At 43.3% G+C, this 15,281-nt stretch overlaps 1 protein-coding gene across 1 annotated transcript in view; it reads right to left on the reverse strand.

The window, feature by feature from the left end:
• The window catches only part of LOC147709301 (serine/threonine-protein kinase Nek2-like), a 232,239-nt gene that overhangs the window by 177,903 nt on the left and 39,055 nt on the right, over positions 1–15,281 (reverse strand). The window contains exon 2 of the mRNA XM_086925457.1: positions 14,953–15,170. Coding sequence (XP_086781583.1) covers positions 14,953–15,170 — 218 coding nt within the window. The remainder of the gene's footprint in view (positions 1–14,952; positions 15,171–15,281) is intronic.

A 15,281-nucleotide genomic window follows, 5' to 3' on the forward strand; every position in this document is an offset into this window, starting at 1 on the left:
CGTGGATCGGGCAGAACTGGGTGCATTGGAATGCAGGCTCTGCAATTACAAACACGAGTCCCATGCTCATCTGCTATTTTGCTGCCCGGCCCTGCGTGCAGCAAGCAGTCTTTACCTTAGGCCCATCTTAAGACAAGCGGGGACCCGCACCGCAAAGGAGGCGGTCTACCATTTATATACACTGCCCACGGTAAAAGACAAGGCCTTGTTTGGCAAGTTCATTCAAGAGACACTGTCTAAGTTGATGGCCACTCAGGGCTTAAATGAATAGAAACTTCATTGAAGCATAGACTATTTTGCTAAACACATTTCCTGTTTTAACTTTTGTAATTTTTTTTATACGTTTGTTTTAATGTAATGGTTTTGAGTAACCAAACAAGTTATTCATTCATTCTGTAGAAACATGCATCACATGTGCAACATAGAGGCCATATTGGATTGGAAGGAATTTAATTTAGGAGTTGCTATAATAACTGGCCTGAACTGTTCTTCAGCTTCAAGCACACTGGTATTAGAATTGGCATAATAAATACAACCATTAACGGTGACAGACAACTGTGCATTGCGGAAATTGAAATAGTCAAATTTTAATTGCAGTACACTTAAACCTAGCCTGCATCAGCAGTCATTGACAGGCATACCTGAAGAGTGCAATAAGTGAAAGTGAAAGTACTGTTATATTAGAAAATTGTGGCAGCAACATACACGTAGGCCACCTCATGGAAAATATTAGCGCCAACACCATTTTGCAAGTACCAGAAACTCCTCCATTGAACTGGTAACCGTGGAGAGAAACTTTTGAAGCCCATTTAGAGGCAATTGATGGACAAATTTAAGTCTACAAAGAGAAAGGCCCTTTAACATACAATTTGGGATCAGAAGGCAGGAATATTCTGAAAACCTTACCCCTGGAGATAGTTAGCGTCTTCACAGTTAGAGGAGTGTAAGGAGATTCAACTGAGATTGATTAATGTGTCCATAATCAACACATTGGATAAAAGATTCAATTCAAGGCAATTCCCCCCACCCCACCCCCCCCCCCAAAAAAAACGACAAAAAAAAACTTTGTACTAGATCATAAGTTCCTTCAACACTCCAAAGTCAATTGACCATTTTGTTGCATGTAGCAGAGAGGGTTCCAGAGTGTCGCAACTAGAGATAATTCAGAGATTAAATTATTAGGGATCAATTGGTTGAGAGAACCAGCAACAAGAAAGTATAAGAAAAACTAACTGAGGACCCAGATTTAGAGCCGCTCTAAAGTTAGCTAGGAGCATTGAGCAGTCTAAAATTTGTATGAAAGAAATTAATGCGTAAATTCCACTTAAGTGAACCATCAGACTATGAAACAATTCTAAACAGCCCATTAAAGGAGCTGGTGCTAATATTCTCCATAATCCTGAAGCCTTACCATCCAAGTCAAAGACTGAGAGGAATGGCACTAGGTTTCCGCGGTGGCAGCAAGCCCCATTTAGAAAATGGGACATTCTGTTCAGCTATAAATCAAACCAGTTTTAAATGTGTCAAGAAAGGGCAATTTGCACATACGTGCAGAGCACATTTTGAACAATGAGCCGCTCCTTGCAAGTTGTCAAAAGTATGGAGGAAGATTTTATTGACTGATGAGGATAGGAACTTTGTTCTAATGTTATCTTCAATTAGTCGGAATTGGAGCCCTGGAAATATCCTTAGAGGGTCATGCAAAAGAACCCCACCCCCCATTCTTGTATAATTTGTGAATAATATATGTGAAATTTCTGGCAGATTCCGGTTCTCCCTCCATGTTAATGAAAAAGGGATTTTGGTAAATTTTGGGACAATGCATGCCATCAATCTCATAAAAAGGTTTGCATATGGGAGCAAAAGAATTGAGGTGAAGGGTAAACTTGATGCAGATTTGTAAATTGATTGCAAATATGTTGTGGGGTCAGTTTATATTGTCAAGGATAGTGTAAATTGATTGAGAGGAGCAAGGGGGAAAACAATTATTTTGGACCCAGTCATTCCAACATAGCATTGTCTAAACAGACAAAAAAACAGAAATGAGTGGCAAGTTTAGCACAATTGCCTAGTCTCAGTTCAAGTCAGTAAAAAAAAGCTATTGAATTGAAGTCAGTCATGCAAAAGAAAAATGAATCAATGAGCAGTTAAGACAGCTTATTAATTTCCAACATTTATTTATAGAGCGCTACATTCATCCTAGAGGGATATCAAGGCGCTGGAGGCACATAATCAGGTTAAAGCTAGGCAAGGGTCGAGCTGATATTTTTCAGTTTTTGGGGAACAAATGGGTTTTCAGTTTTTTTCGAAATGATATCACAATTTTATAAAAACGTAACCAGGGGGGACCAGAAAGTGCCATTAGGATTGCATGAGGAATTGAGACCAATTAGAAAGATTGCATTTATAAAGTATAATTGAACCCACTGAAAGGGTCAGAATGGTTGGCTCCCATCGCACTGGCATGTAAAGCTGGTAAGTATATGAGAATGTGTGGATATAAGATTTAAACTAACTTTTGGGAAGACCACCAACTTTTACCCAACAATAATGATATGCTGGCAACTTTGGGCTGTGCTAAATTCTTCACTTATATCAATTTATTTACAGCTTATAAAAATAGTCGAGTAGGGATTCTAGACCTCAAATACAGTTGGTTATGCCTTAAGAGGCATATTGGTATATCCGTATGCCATTTGGCTTGGCATCAGCGTTATTCCAACAGCTGATGAACAGTTTATTTAACAAGCATTTGCAATGCAAAAGGTCTCGCATTTGCTATAGTTTGAGCTTGGCATTGTAAATAACATTGCCTTTTATTTATTAATTTTGAAAACCTGCAAGTGGTGCGTAAACACACAGTTTGTACTTCTAGTCGTTTATAAGAAGCAAGGCTGGCCGTAAAACAGGCAGTTATTGTCAGCTTTGCTTCTTGTAAGTAATGACCATAAGTAGGAAATGCATTTTGAAAACCTACAGGCGGTGTGCGAACACAAAATTAAAAGGCATTGTAACTTACAATGCCAATAGCTCAAAACCTCGCAAATGCCAAACCTAGTGCATTGCAAATGCTTGTTTACTTCGTTCCCATTCTTAAATTCAGGAGATGAAAAACATTTGCAAACTAGGAAGTGGACGCCTTTAAATAAGGGATTTCTGAAGTCAGGAACAGCAGAGCCTGGGAGAGAAGCGCTGGGTTGCATGTGACCCCGGTGAGGTGGTGACAGGACAGGCAGGGGCAGAGGCCTCGAACTACAAGGTTACCTTTAATTGGCTACTTCATCCGAGCAGGTTTAATTGCCAGCAGAAACCACCCAGTTTGTTGTGCCTAAGATTTCTGGGGTGTAAAACTGCTTTCTGACTCGCTGAAGCGCTGTTTGACCCCTAAAAGTGCTTTCCCATAGACGGGCTGGGTGCAGCTGGTCTGTTCCAGCTTTGCCCCATCAGAAGCAGGTTCAATTGGATCACCTTCCTCAGAGCGGCAGACAACATAACATCAAAAGACACACCAAAAAAGGAAATGTGGAATTCCCTGGACAATTATCTGAGCTCACACAAATCACCTTAGCTAAAAGACAAAGACCGCTGCCCGCACATACCCACACACACGATGAACCCCAGCAGGATGGCCTCTGGCTAGATGCACCAATCACCCTGTCTGCTCCGCTCTCTCGCTCCTTTCTGACTTTTCTCTTCCTCCCTTTGAGGGCAATATGCAACAAGGTCAAGTTCCAGATCGCCGAACCTCTCTCAATGTATATCTGTCAATCGCACGAACAAGCAAGACGCCAATTGTAACCACACGGGCGCACACCCGCACTATTATTGCCTTCAATCTACCAGTACTGTACTTATAAAAATCTTCTAATAAAACCTGTTGAATTAAAAAAAAAAAAAAAGCAGCATCTTGAAATGTGATCCGAAGACACGTAGAAAGGGTGTCCCTGCAGTAAAGAGTGGTAACTCGACACCTGCAGAGTAAAAAGGAAGATTAAGGTGCACCAGGGCTTTCCTGCCCGGAGACCTCTTGTTTTTGCATACATAGCGCTTGCTGCCAACGGCATGCAGCTTTGGAGAAGTGTTAATAAAAAGTAATTACCTTTCTTATTGGCTCTAGTTTTTAGCAACAAAGAGGTCCGTCATTGCGCTGCTCCTGATTTTGTGTTGTTATTCCCCAAGTCAGTGAAACTTGTTTTACGGACCTTAAAAGGAGAAAATGCTGAGCCATTTTTTGTACTCCTATTAAAAACACGATGTGGCAAGGCTAGTGAAAGCAAGGTCATTTATTATACCGCTGGACAGCACTACTCCCTTTACTGCCTATAGAAGGGCCTCGGAAGGATAAAAGGCAGAGTCAGTCCATATCAGGACCTGTGAAAGGCAGATTTCAATTTTTTCCAACAAGGACTACTGAAAGGTAAAGACGTACATTGACGCAAATGCCAATGGTGTTGACGTCAGCTGTGGGTGGATGACACGCTGAGGACCTGCTAAAATTCTTGATGAGTATTGGATTAAGATACAAATATCAGCACTGAGCGACCACACTCAAGGGTGGGGGAGGGGAGCCAAGGCACAAACCTTACAATGCCAGTATGTGTGACTGGACCAGAAGATGCATCTATCTATGTAGCGTTTCGAACAATATCTTTAAGCCAGCTACTTTGTGTCTTATTAGTAGCTCTTGCATAGCGCTTGTTACCCCGTGTGAGGCGCAGAGACTCTTAATGCTAGCTCACATCTTCATGCGTCCAGGCGCGCGTTTGCCCAGTAAAGATTACACTGAGCAAACCAGGCACACCCCAAATACGTGTTGTCTGGTGTGTAACATTTCAACCAAACCTGTTTTTAAGCACGGCGTGGGGAACCATGCCAGTCACACCCTGAACACATTTGCACTAGGGGGTGAACGAACCCCAGTAGTTTTCAGTAAATCCAGCTCTCATTGCATAAACTTTCAAGGATTCAGCAGCAGCTGCTTCAAGAAAACTCAGAGTGTGGCAGCCACTGTCGGCAGCCCAGGGTGCTCGGGAGGATTCCCAGGCCGGGGCAGGCAGAACCTGGAGCCCTTCAAGGCGAACGTCTGTACAGAGAATAAAGAGATGGTGAATGTCTGCAAGAAGGGAAAACGGGTGCAGTGGCGGCTAAAGGGCTGGTCTGTAACCTATGCATTAATCCTGGCGTCGCCACATCTGGCAATTGTGTGATCCTGGTGTACACGCTTGTGCACTCGTATTTACAAGTTACAGATACTGTACAATGGAGGCCTGTACTGGAAGCAGTTGGGTGACGTCATCGGCACCGAGACCAGGACTTTGCCCTTTCTCCATATTATGTGATGAAAATAGGACGCTGCCTCCTTTCACAGTCATGATTCAGAAAAGGGGGTGGTGATGGACAGAGTATCTGAATTAAACCGAACACTCATACCCAGTCAACAGATCAGGGCTTGATCCATCACCTTTTAGCTCACTGCACCATCCCAGCTCAGAACCTTTTCTGAATCGTTTTGTCCACCATAAGTGTGGAAGGGTATACTCAGATGTGAGTCCCTTGCTCACTGCACCATCAGGATTCAAGCAAGCCGGGCCGAAGACGGCTGTAATGCCAGAAACCAGTCCCCGGAAGCTTGTTTCCTTTCCAGTTAAAGAATTGGCTTGGTAGTTTGGTCTGCCCTGTTCCCATGATGCACTGGGCCAGGGACAGACTAATTTGCATGTAGCCAGGTTCTGAGCTGGGATGGTGCAGTGAGCTAAAAAACGGTGATGCATCAAACCCTGATCTGTTGACTGGGTACGAGTGTTCTGCTTAATTCAGATACTCTGTCCATCACCACCCCCTTTTCTGAATACTTTCACAGTCATAACACGCTCTGCCAAACTGGTTATACAGTAACCCTGGAGTGCAGCAGGACTGCTAGCAAACGTGTTTCAAATGAGCATAGAAAGGGTGGGCCATTTCGTATCAAACTTACAATTTAAAATATTTACAGACTGTAGTTCTCCGATATATATCTCAGCTTAACATCTTACTAAATCACAGTCGAAGAAGAAAAAAAGGCAATAAAATTGGAAGTGAAAATATATTCATGTGTTGGCTTGAAGAATTTATGTAGCACCCCAGGTAAGATGCAAAGCACTCTGTAGACTAATAACTTATTTTAAAAACCACATGCTTTCATTAGTATGCAGTTCTTGCTGTATGTGAGGTTTATATCCGAATAGGTGTGCCTCTACTTTGGTCAATAGTTTGGCGGCGCGGCTTGCGCCATTTCATAAAACTGCATATTAAAATTCCATTTGGGTAACGCTAAAATAAACAGAAGTAACTCAACATATAATGAAATATGCCTTCTATAAAAGATATGAACCTATAACTGGAAACGCTTGAAGTACATACTCCAATACAGCATGGCTCGCACAGCAGCAAATGCACTACCCAGGCTCGACCTAAAAAATCACAGGTATGCCGAAAGGCCATGGAGGGCAGGGGACACAAATCTTTATCATGCAAGGGAAACTCCCATCCCAAAATTTGCGCTATAGAAATACCCTTACATACCAACATACCAACATGTCTGTCCTAGGCGAGACCTATACAAAGCACCAATTTATTTCAGGTGAGGCTACAGCCTACGCTGGAAGACGAGAACCCTCGGCTGTAGTCAACATATCATACATAAATATCCCCTCTCCATGAGTGTACCACGAGCGCAAAATCCGCGGAGCCAGAGCACTGCTCTGATCCGTGAATGCAGCGGCACGGTCATTTGCAATGAGGTATTAATTTGTAATTGCTGAAGGATAAAGCCATAATTACCGGGTGAAGCCGGAAACAACTAAGAGGAGCCGAGCTGCGAATTACAGCCCCAGCGCTGCAGTGATTACCAGCCGCGTCTCATCTCAGCACAGAGGTTCTCGCATCCGCTTTCTCAATGGCCATTCGAGTGACAGAAGCAGTCTGCGCCATTATGCTGTTGGTTCAACACTGGCGCTGCCTGACAACAGCCCCGGCCTTTCTGCTCTGCAGACGGGCCACTCTCAAAACAAAGCTTGGCAGGCTGCCTTCCCACAAGTCGTCATCCACACCACCGCTTCAGAAGGGTTTCCTTTGGCTGTCCTCGCTCTCGGGTCTGTGGCTGGTAATGTTTTGAATATCAAAGCCCGTCTAATCCTTTTTTGGTAGAGATGACATTTACAACGCACAGATCTGACAGAACTGAAAAGACTTGAACCAGCACAACAAACAAACACTGAGAGAAGCACGTTAGTGTAAGCTTAACAAGGAGGGTCCTTCCAGTAAGGAGAACGAGGCAACAATAACGAAAAGCGCGCACACACACAAAATAAAAAAGGGGGCGGGAACAGGATACTGAATCCCGCCCCTCCAGGACTCTCTGACCTGCCTCATGGTTGCCAAGGCAATATTTAAAAAAATATTGTTGTGCTACCATAAGGCAGGTCATGGAGTCCTCGAGAAGCGGGATCCAGCGCAGACAAATCTGCTAAGCAGGAGCTTTTTCCAATGACAGGCCTCCGTTTCCAGAGGCCTACCAATGGAAAAAAGGGGTGTGGCTTCACGCCATGCTGAAATCCCATGCTCACAATATCTCTGCCTGCAGCAGGGCATGCCCTGCAATGCAGGCTTCGACCTAAAAACAAAGGGGTCATGTTTTACCACAATTATATCTTGATATCTGGTGAAACAGAGGTGGAACATTACGACAAAGTGAGGGTGTGTGTTAGACATCAATAAAGCTAGTAGAGTGACCCTTAAGGAGGATAAAGTAAAGTTTTCCCAAGAAGGTGTGGATTACTTGGGCCATCATGCATCAGGAAGAGGGATTAAATCTTAAGTGAAGATTTTAGATGCCATTCAAAGTGTGCCATTCAAAGTGTGCCTAAACTGAGGCGAAGACCAACTTCATTCATTCCTTGGGCTGGTAGAATACCACTGCAAATGTGTTCCTTTTTGTAATAAAACATGTTTGGGTAGGCTCCCAAAAAAAAAAAATCCATGGGATGACGAATGTAAAAGGAATTTTAATTATTCAAGAAAAAAACCTCACCCTCTAAATGCTTTTGACAATGATTTGTGTATTATCTCCACTGATGCTACTAATGCAAGGCTTGCTGTGGTGCTTATGCAAAAAAAGGGATGGTGGGAGAGGAAACCATTCCTTTCATGTCAAGAATCTTAAGGGGAGCAGATTACACATTCTACTATAGAGAAAGGCTTTGGCCATGTGGCGAGGGGTGCAACATTTCAAGAACTTCTTGAGGGGGTAAGAATTAGTTTGAAGAACGGACCACAAACCCTAGGTGTATCTTTTCACCACAACAAAAAGGGGGTAGAGCTACCCCACATATTGCCAAATAGCAATACGGATTGCAGGAATTCCATTACAAACTGGAATATGTGCCAGGGTAAAAGTTCTGCAGCGGATGTTCTCTAGATTGTCGTAGGAGGAGAGTGAAGCATTACAGGAAGGAATGGATGATCCTCAGATGTGTATAGGGAGTTCAGTTAACAACATCATGAAGGGAGCTTTGTCGGAGCAGGTGGAAGCTGTGTTAACTGACAAGGAGTTAAAAGTAGTGCACATTTTGTGGTAAAAAGTTGGCCTATTATCAAGAATACCCCAGAGGTATTGAATCTTTATAAGAGAGTGGAGGAGGAATGGTCTATTGATGACAGCATTATGTGCAGGAGTGGACAGTTGGTTGTTCTAGGATGCCTATGGAAAAGTAGTGTTGGACTTCGCCTTTCTTTGAAGGGTGTCTTGGGATTCATGCCATGAAGCGGAGTGTAATGGAGGATTTTTGGTGGCCTGGAGTAGACCAAGCTATTAAAAAAGTAGTCTGAGAATGTTGCAGGTGTGTCCTTAGTAATAAATAGCAGGTGGCATGCCCATCTCCTTTCAACCCCATCACAGCTAAAAGTAGACCTTGGAGTATTGATATTTGAAGTGTTTGAACCTTTTGGGTTACAGGTAGTACACCTAAATAAGCTGTGGTTCAAGAAGACTAAATAACTAGAAGTGAATTTATTTTAACAAGTTCCAGTGCATTCAAGGAAGTGTTTGAGAAAGGGATTCCCAGGGGATATATGGACTGATAATGGTGCCCAACTGGTATCCAGGGAAATGAAAGGTTTTCAAGAAAATTCAGGTATAGAGCACATTTTAAATTCCTGTACCATCCCCACAGTAATTGTCTGGTGGAGAGGGTGAACGCGTCAAGGACCAGTTACAGCTTGCAATTGGAAAGAAGCAATTGGTAATGTTGTGGGCAATAAGGACTACTACTCCCTGTTTAAGTTCTGCACAATTTATTTTAAAACTGCTTTTTAATCTGCCTATTTGCACTGGGAAGAGGGAGGGATCGAACCAGACGTCTTGGTGGTGCTCTGAGGCTAGTTGATGAAAGCGGGGGGCTATTTAGTCCGCATGCTGACGCGGGTGCGCCACCGTCCCGCCAAAGGCAAGCCCGTCTGCGCCTGTCCGAGCACAGGGGCTGTCCCCGCACAGGGCCTGTCCCCCTGGCCATTTGGCCCCAAAACGAACCAGCTATACCATCGAGGAATTACACAAGCTGAATCCTGGTAAGGGAACTTTGTTGTTCACTAAATCCCAGGACTATCATCAAGCGAGGTATGGAAAGCACATCCTGCCCCAGCTGCCAGACAACTTCCCCACCTTTTAAATTTAACTGTACATGAGGCTAGAATCACAACACTCAAGAAGTAAAACTTAAATATGTCAGGTGATCTGAAATGTGTTTTACTGAACGCTAGATCCCTAATTAAACAGCGTAGAATGTGCTTTGTTACTGGAGGAACAAGAGATTAAACTAGCCTTTATCACAGAAGCTTGGACTGATCCGGCTTCTGGACCAGACTTCGTGAAGGCCACACCCCCAGGGTTTCATGGTTATACTCTGGATAGGTTATATAAAAATTAAAAAAAACGAGAAGGTCTTGCAGTAATTTATCATGTTTCCTTAAAACCTACTTTCTTCCCGATTTCCAACTCTATATTTGAAGCCGAAGCCTTTGACTTGCTCTATGAATGATAGGATTTTTAAAGCTTAACTGCTAGATCGCCCTCCCGGTCCCAAGAAAGGTACCCACTGTCTCCAGGAACACGAAGGGCTGTGTCAAGATTCATATACAGTAATGGGGGATTTTAATTCTCATTTAGAAAACCACTCAGACCCTGATATACATCAGTTGGATCAAATCATGGAGGCTGGATGCCTACATCAGCTGGTGACTACTCCCACACACGAAAAGGGACATACCCTAGATTGGATATATTCAAACAACCAAGACTTGGGCGGTATTTTAGTTCCCCCCTCTTTCATGGTCAGACCATTGTGCTATTCAGTTTGAACTTAAAGGTGGCAGGAATCAGCCAGTTAAAACTAAACCAGACGATAATGACCAGAGCCCGGGGAAAATTGGAGATCAACATATTTGAGAATTCCCTTAGCAGCTAGATGCGATCTCCAACTGAAGCGGAAATTGTGGCTGTTGACTACAATCAATGGCTTGCCGCTTCTTGCAATCCATTAGCCCCCAGTAGAAAATGGCTTCCTAAACGAGCTATACCATCAGCCTGGTACTCTGTATAACTTGGAGCCAAGAAACTGGAATGTAAACTGTTAGAAAGGGTTTGGCGCAAAAAGTATACAGACATAAGGAAAAATATAAACAATCCATAGCAAGTTACAAACAAAGCTTATTTGAAGCTAAAAGAGTTCTTTTCCATGCAGATTGCACTGGCTAAGTCCAACTCCAAGGAACTTTCAATTGCTATAAAAAAACTGACTACTTTCATCAGTCCTAGGAGTAACAGTAAACCCTCATTTTGTAACGAAATTGCCGCTTTTTTCAAACAAAAAGTTGAAGTGATATTCTCCTCATTCTCGGAGGTCAATGAAAAGACAGTCAGATAATGATAGACTGGACAGCAAAGACTCATAAAGAACATATGATCAATTTCTACCATTGGGGGTATCAGAATTAATCAGGGTTTTGACCCGGATTCGATCAGGAGCCCCCAGTGATCCTTGTCCTGCCTGGGTCATTAAACAAATACCAGAGGTGATAGGAATGGCCCTGACCTTCGTGCTTAATAATGTTTTTGCCTCTGGTATATTTCCTAAAATCTGGAAAGTAGCCTCTGTTCTACCGCTTTTGAAAAAACTGAATTTAGACACCAAAGACCCCAATAACTATAGGCCTATTTCACGGCTCCCTCTCCCTGCTAAAAACCTGGAGAAGGTGATTAACATCCAACTCAGTGCTTATCTACATCGTAACAACTCTGGACCCCTCACAATATGGATTCAGGGCCGACCACAGCACTGAGCAGACTCTGTTGAAGTCTACGGAGGAAATCAGAGAAGCCGTAGATGGAGGAGGAAGTGCAGTCGTGATGTTTATTAGACCGTCAGCGGCCTTTGACACGGTCCATCACAAACTATTGATGGACCGGCTGTCTGGGATTGGTGTGAAAGGACTTGCGTGGAAACAGTCTTTTCTAGCGGACAGGTTCAAAACAATGGGTCTGGATGGCAATCCATCCAAGCCATTTACACTCCCGTGCGGAGTGCCACAGGGCTCTTCTCTGAGCCCTACACTTTTCAATATATATGTGGCACCTCTAGCGGGAGATATTAGATCCTTTGGCTTCCAGCTCACCTCCTTTGCAGACAACACAAATTGTGTTGTCAATAAGCAAGGGAGGTGAGAAAGACTGGGGAGCGCTTCCACAAGTACATTATCCAGCTGGATGTCCTCCAACTGTTTAAAACTTAACTCAAATAAGACCGAAGTTTTAAAGTTTGGGAACAATCCTCTGGTGTGGACACCAGAATAATTGGGTCCCTGTCCGACACCCACCCCAGAAGGCTAAAAACTTGGGGGTAATTGCGGATGATACTTATGGGGGACCAAATTAGCCTGGTGACCTAAGCCTGTTTTATGATTCTTAGAATCATAAGGAAAATTAAGTTCTTTCTGACACAAAGCAATCTGAAGACAAAGGTCATGGCCCTAGTAACATCGCGGTTGGACTACAGTAATAGTCTATACCTGAATCCGGAAAAAAGCCAGATGTATAGGCTTCAGTTAGTCCAGAACGCAGCAGCTAGGCTGCTGTCTGGAAACCCCCTAAATTTGCTTCTGTCAAAGGCGAGCTCAGGAAGCTTCACTGGCTACAGATAAAACAAAGATCCCGCTCTAAAGCTCTTTGTATAGTCTTTAAGGCCATTAACGGTACTGGTCCTGAATTTCTCAGGCAAAAGTTCCAATGGTATGTGCCCAGGAGGACACGGAGATCTGCCAGTGCTAAATTAACACAAGTTCCCAGGATGAAAAAAGTTAATTGGGGAGGTAGGAGTTTTATCTACTGTGCTTCGAGAGCCTGGAATGAGCTTCCATCGGCTCTCAATAATGCTCCAAATCTTCTTATGTTTCGGAAGAGCTTGAAGACGTGGCTTTTCACAGTGACACCCCATCTGGTTCCCAGGAGGCCCAGTGCTTAGCGCCAGGACACCCAAGGGTAATCACGCGCTCTATAAGTACTATTAACATAAGTACAGGCATATCCCCTTTTACATTACTGAGAGCGCAAGGTTACAGGCCCAGGTTAAACAAAGAGCGGCTATCTAGGAAAACTTTTGATGTGGTAAAAATAGCAAGTGCAGTGGATGTAAGGACTGTAGTGCAGGGGAACTATAGTACTGAGAACAATCACAGGACTGTCTAGGGTAAAGATAAAGAGACCTGGTTTTATCCGCAAGGTCGTCAGGCTTTTCTGCACCTGTCAGAGTGAAATAAGTGAAGGCTCATGTAGTGGTGCTAGAAAACAGTAAAACATGGAACTAGTGGTTTTTCAGTAGTGCTACAATCCAAAACAGTATGTAGGCAGTAAAATGGGGTACAAAAAGGTTAGTCCTGATGACAAATATGCCAATAGCAGAGTTTCGGGAAGAAGATAGTCTTTGTAAGCTCAATGATTACACATTGTGTTTGTTTGTTAGCTTGTAAAAATTTGAGTGTTTATTTAAAAAAATATATATATTTTGCAGTTAGTGTGTATTTTTGTTCATGATCACTATTACAGTTTTACTCTTCACACCATAATTTTAATTGTGTGAAGGTAGGGATGGCCTGTAGAGGAGGCTATGATTCTGTGTTGTAAAAACGGAGTATGCAGTTCCTATAGGAGAGGGAAAGGAATAGTAGAGGCTGGGTTGGTCAACAACCCCGCTCTGAAGTAGATCCAAGGCGTTTCCCAATATGGGAAGTGGGGGGCTCACACACCTGGTTGGGGGTCATAATTCATCATAGAACTTGCTCCTAGTCAGGCCGGCACTGCAATGCCAGACAGGCAGGGGCTCTTAGGCAGAGATCATTTTCCAAAGCTGTGTGGGTGAAATGCGGGTTTGGGGCCTTGTTGTGTAGATGTGACAAGGAAATGTGTGAGGTGATAAAATGAGGAGAGGTGGTGCTCCAAAATGAGTTTAATCTGCGAGCTCACTAGTCCCAGTTAAAATCATCAAGAGTGTCACCGCTGATGAGAATGATCAGAGGTGTCTAGGAATGCGTACTCCTGCAACGTTTCTCGCCAGTTGTGTAAAGAATCGCTTGGCAATTCATCAGGACCGAAGGTTTTGCACCATCTACACAGTGGTTGGTTTGTAAAAGTGAACTAATCACTCAGTCAACCTAGCAATTAGGTATCTTATATGAAAGTATAGGACCAACCCGACTTTGGTATGAATCGCGCCTCATCGACTAGCAGGTAGAGGCATGAGCGTTACTAAAAGTTAACCTCATGAGTTATTCTGGAATCAGGTACCAGGAACCTACACCTCACTTAGTCAGGTCGGGAGGATTACACAATGTACTCACCAAAATACTTAGTTAGTGCTGTAGATGTTAAGGACTTACATTTTGTGTTTTTGTTAGATTATAAAACATTTATATATCAGTTAAAGTGTGTACTTTTGTTCATGATCATTTTAATGTTTTACTCTTTATACGATCATTTTTACTTTGATAAGGAAGGGGTGCGTGTAGGGATTGACTGTAGAGAAGGCTAGATTTCTGTGTTCCCTGCCTTGAACCTGGGGTGGGTACTGGTTGGCAGTTGCTACAGAGACACTGAGCTGATAAGGATATATACTTACCTGCTGGCATCATGGGTTGGTCAAGTTTCCTTTCGAAAGATTTAACACAATCACTGGGAGCCAGCATACAAGAACGTTCAAGAGCAAGCAGACGAGGGCATAGTTTGCGTGTGGAATACCAGTAATCACATGATCGTTGAGTGCCTGAATGTGTCACCAATTAGGTCTTTGTTAGGTACCACACTTAAGCAAAGTACTACAACATTATGTAAAGCATGTTTAAGCTTTAGAGTGAAATGTTATGCACTGTGTCTGGCGCAGATGGAAGCACAATACGTGCCTGGTCCGAGTCAAAGCAAGCAGGAGAATTTATTAAGTGGGCCTATATAATAATTTAGTTTATTTGTGACAGTGGTTGATTCAGGCAGAGGCAAGCTGCTAGAAGGCAAACAGCTAGTTATAAGGTTAGTTTTTCCAAAATGCGAGTGAAAGTGAAGGTGTGTGGTTCACTCAACAGCAGTGGTTATGCAACTATTGGCTCTACTTGTCCATTTGTTTGGGATTTTATAGCCTCTATGTTTGGTTTGGACTGTGTGGCCAGGTCGGAGAGAAGTGGAGTTGTTCAGGTTGGTGGAACGCTGCTGGGTTTGGGAAGATTAGACCAGGGCACTGGGGTATAGATCAGGGAAAGTAGCTCACTGTTCAAGTATGCACAGACAGCAAACGAGTCAAGACAATTCACGATTACTCACCGGCATATTTGCAACAGGCACTCTAAACTAACATTGGCAACCCCATTCTACAGGCTTACCTTTGTTTTGTATGCTTCTCAATTAAACGAGCAAGGTCTCCTCCTTCACAGTACTCCATCACCAAGTACAGTTTGGCGTTTGTTGAGTCATAGATGCGGTCATAAAAGCGAACAATGTTTGGATGCTTCAGCTCACGAAGTAAATTAACTTCAGTATTTAGCTGCTGTTTATTATATTCTGGGAAGTGCCCATATTCCACCACTTTCCAAACTAAGATCTATGGAGAAAGCAGATAGGTCCATTTGAGTTTCAAGAGAAATAAACTGGGTGAACAGAAATAAACCAGAGTGTGCTTCTACAGCTAGCAAAGTTAATCAGCACCCAGTGC

The sequence above is a fragment of the Lissotriton vulgaris genome, chromosome 6 (assembly GCF_964263255.1).
Source record: "Lissotriton vulgaris chromosome 6, aLisVul1.2, whole genome shotgun sequence".
NCBI lineage: Eukaryota > Metazoa > Chordata > Amphibia > Caudata > Salamandridae > Lissotriton > Lissotriton vulgaris.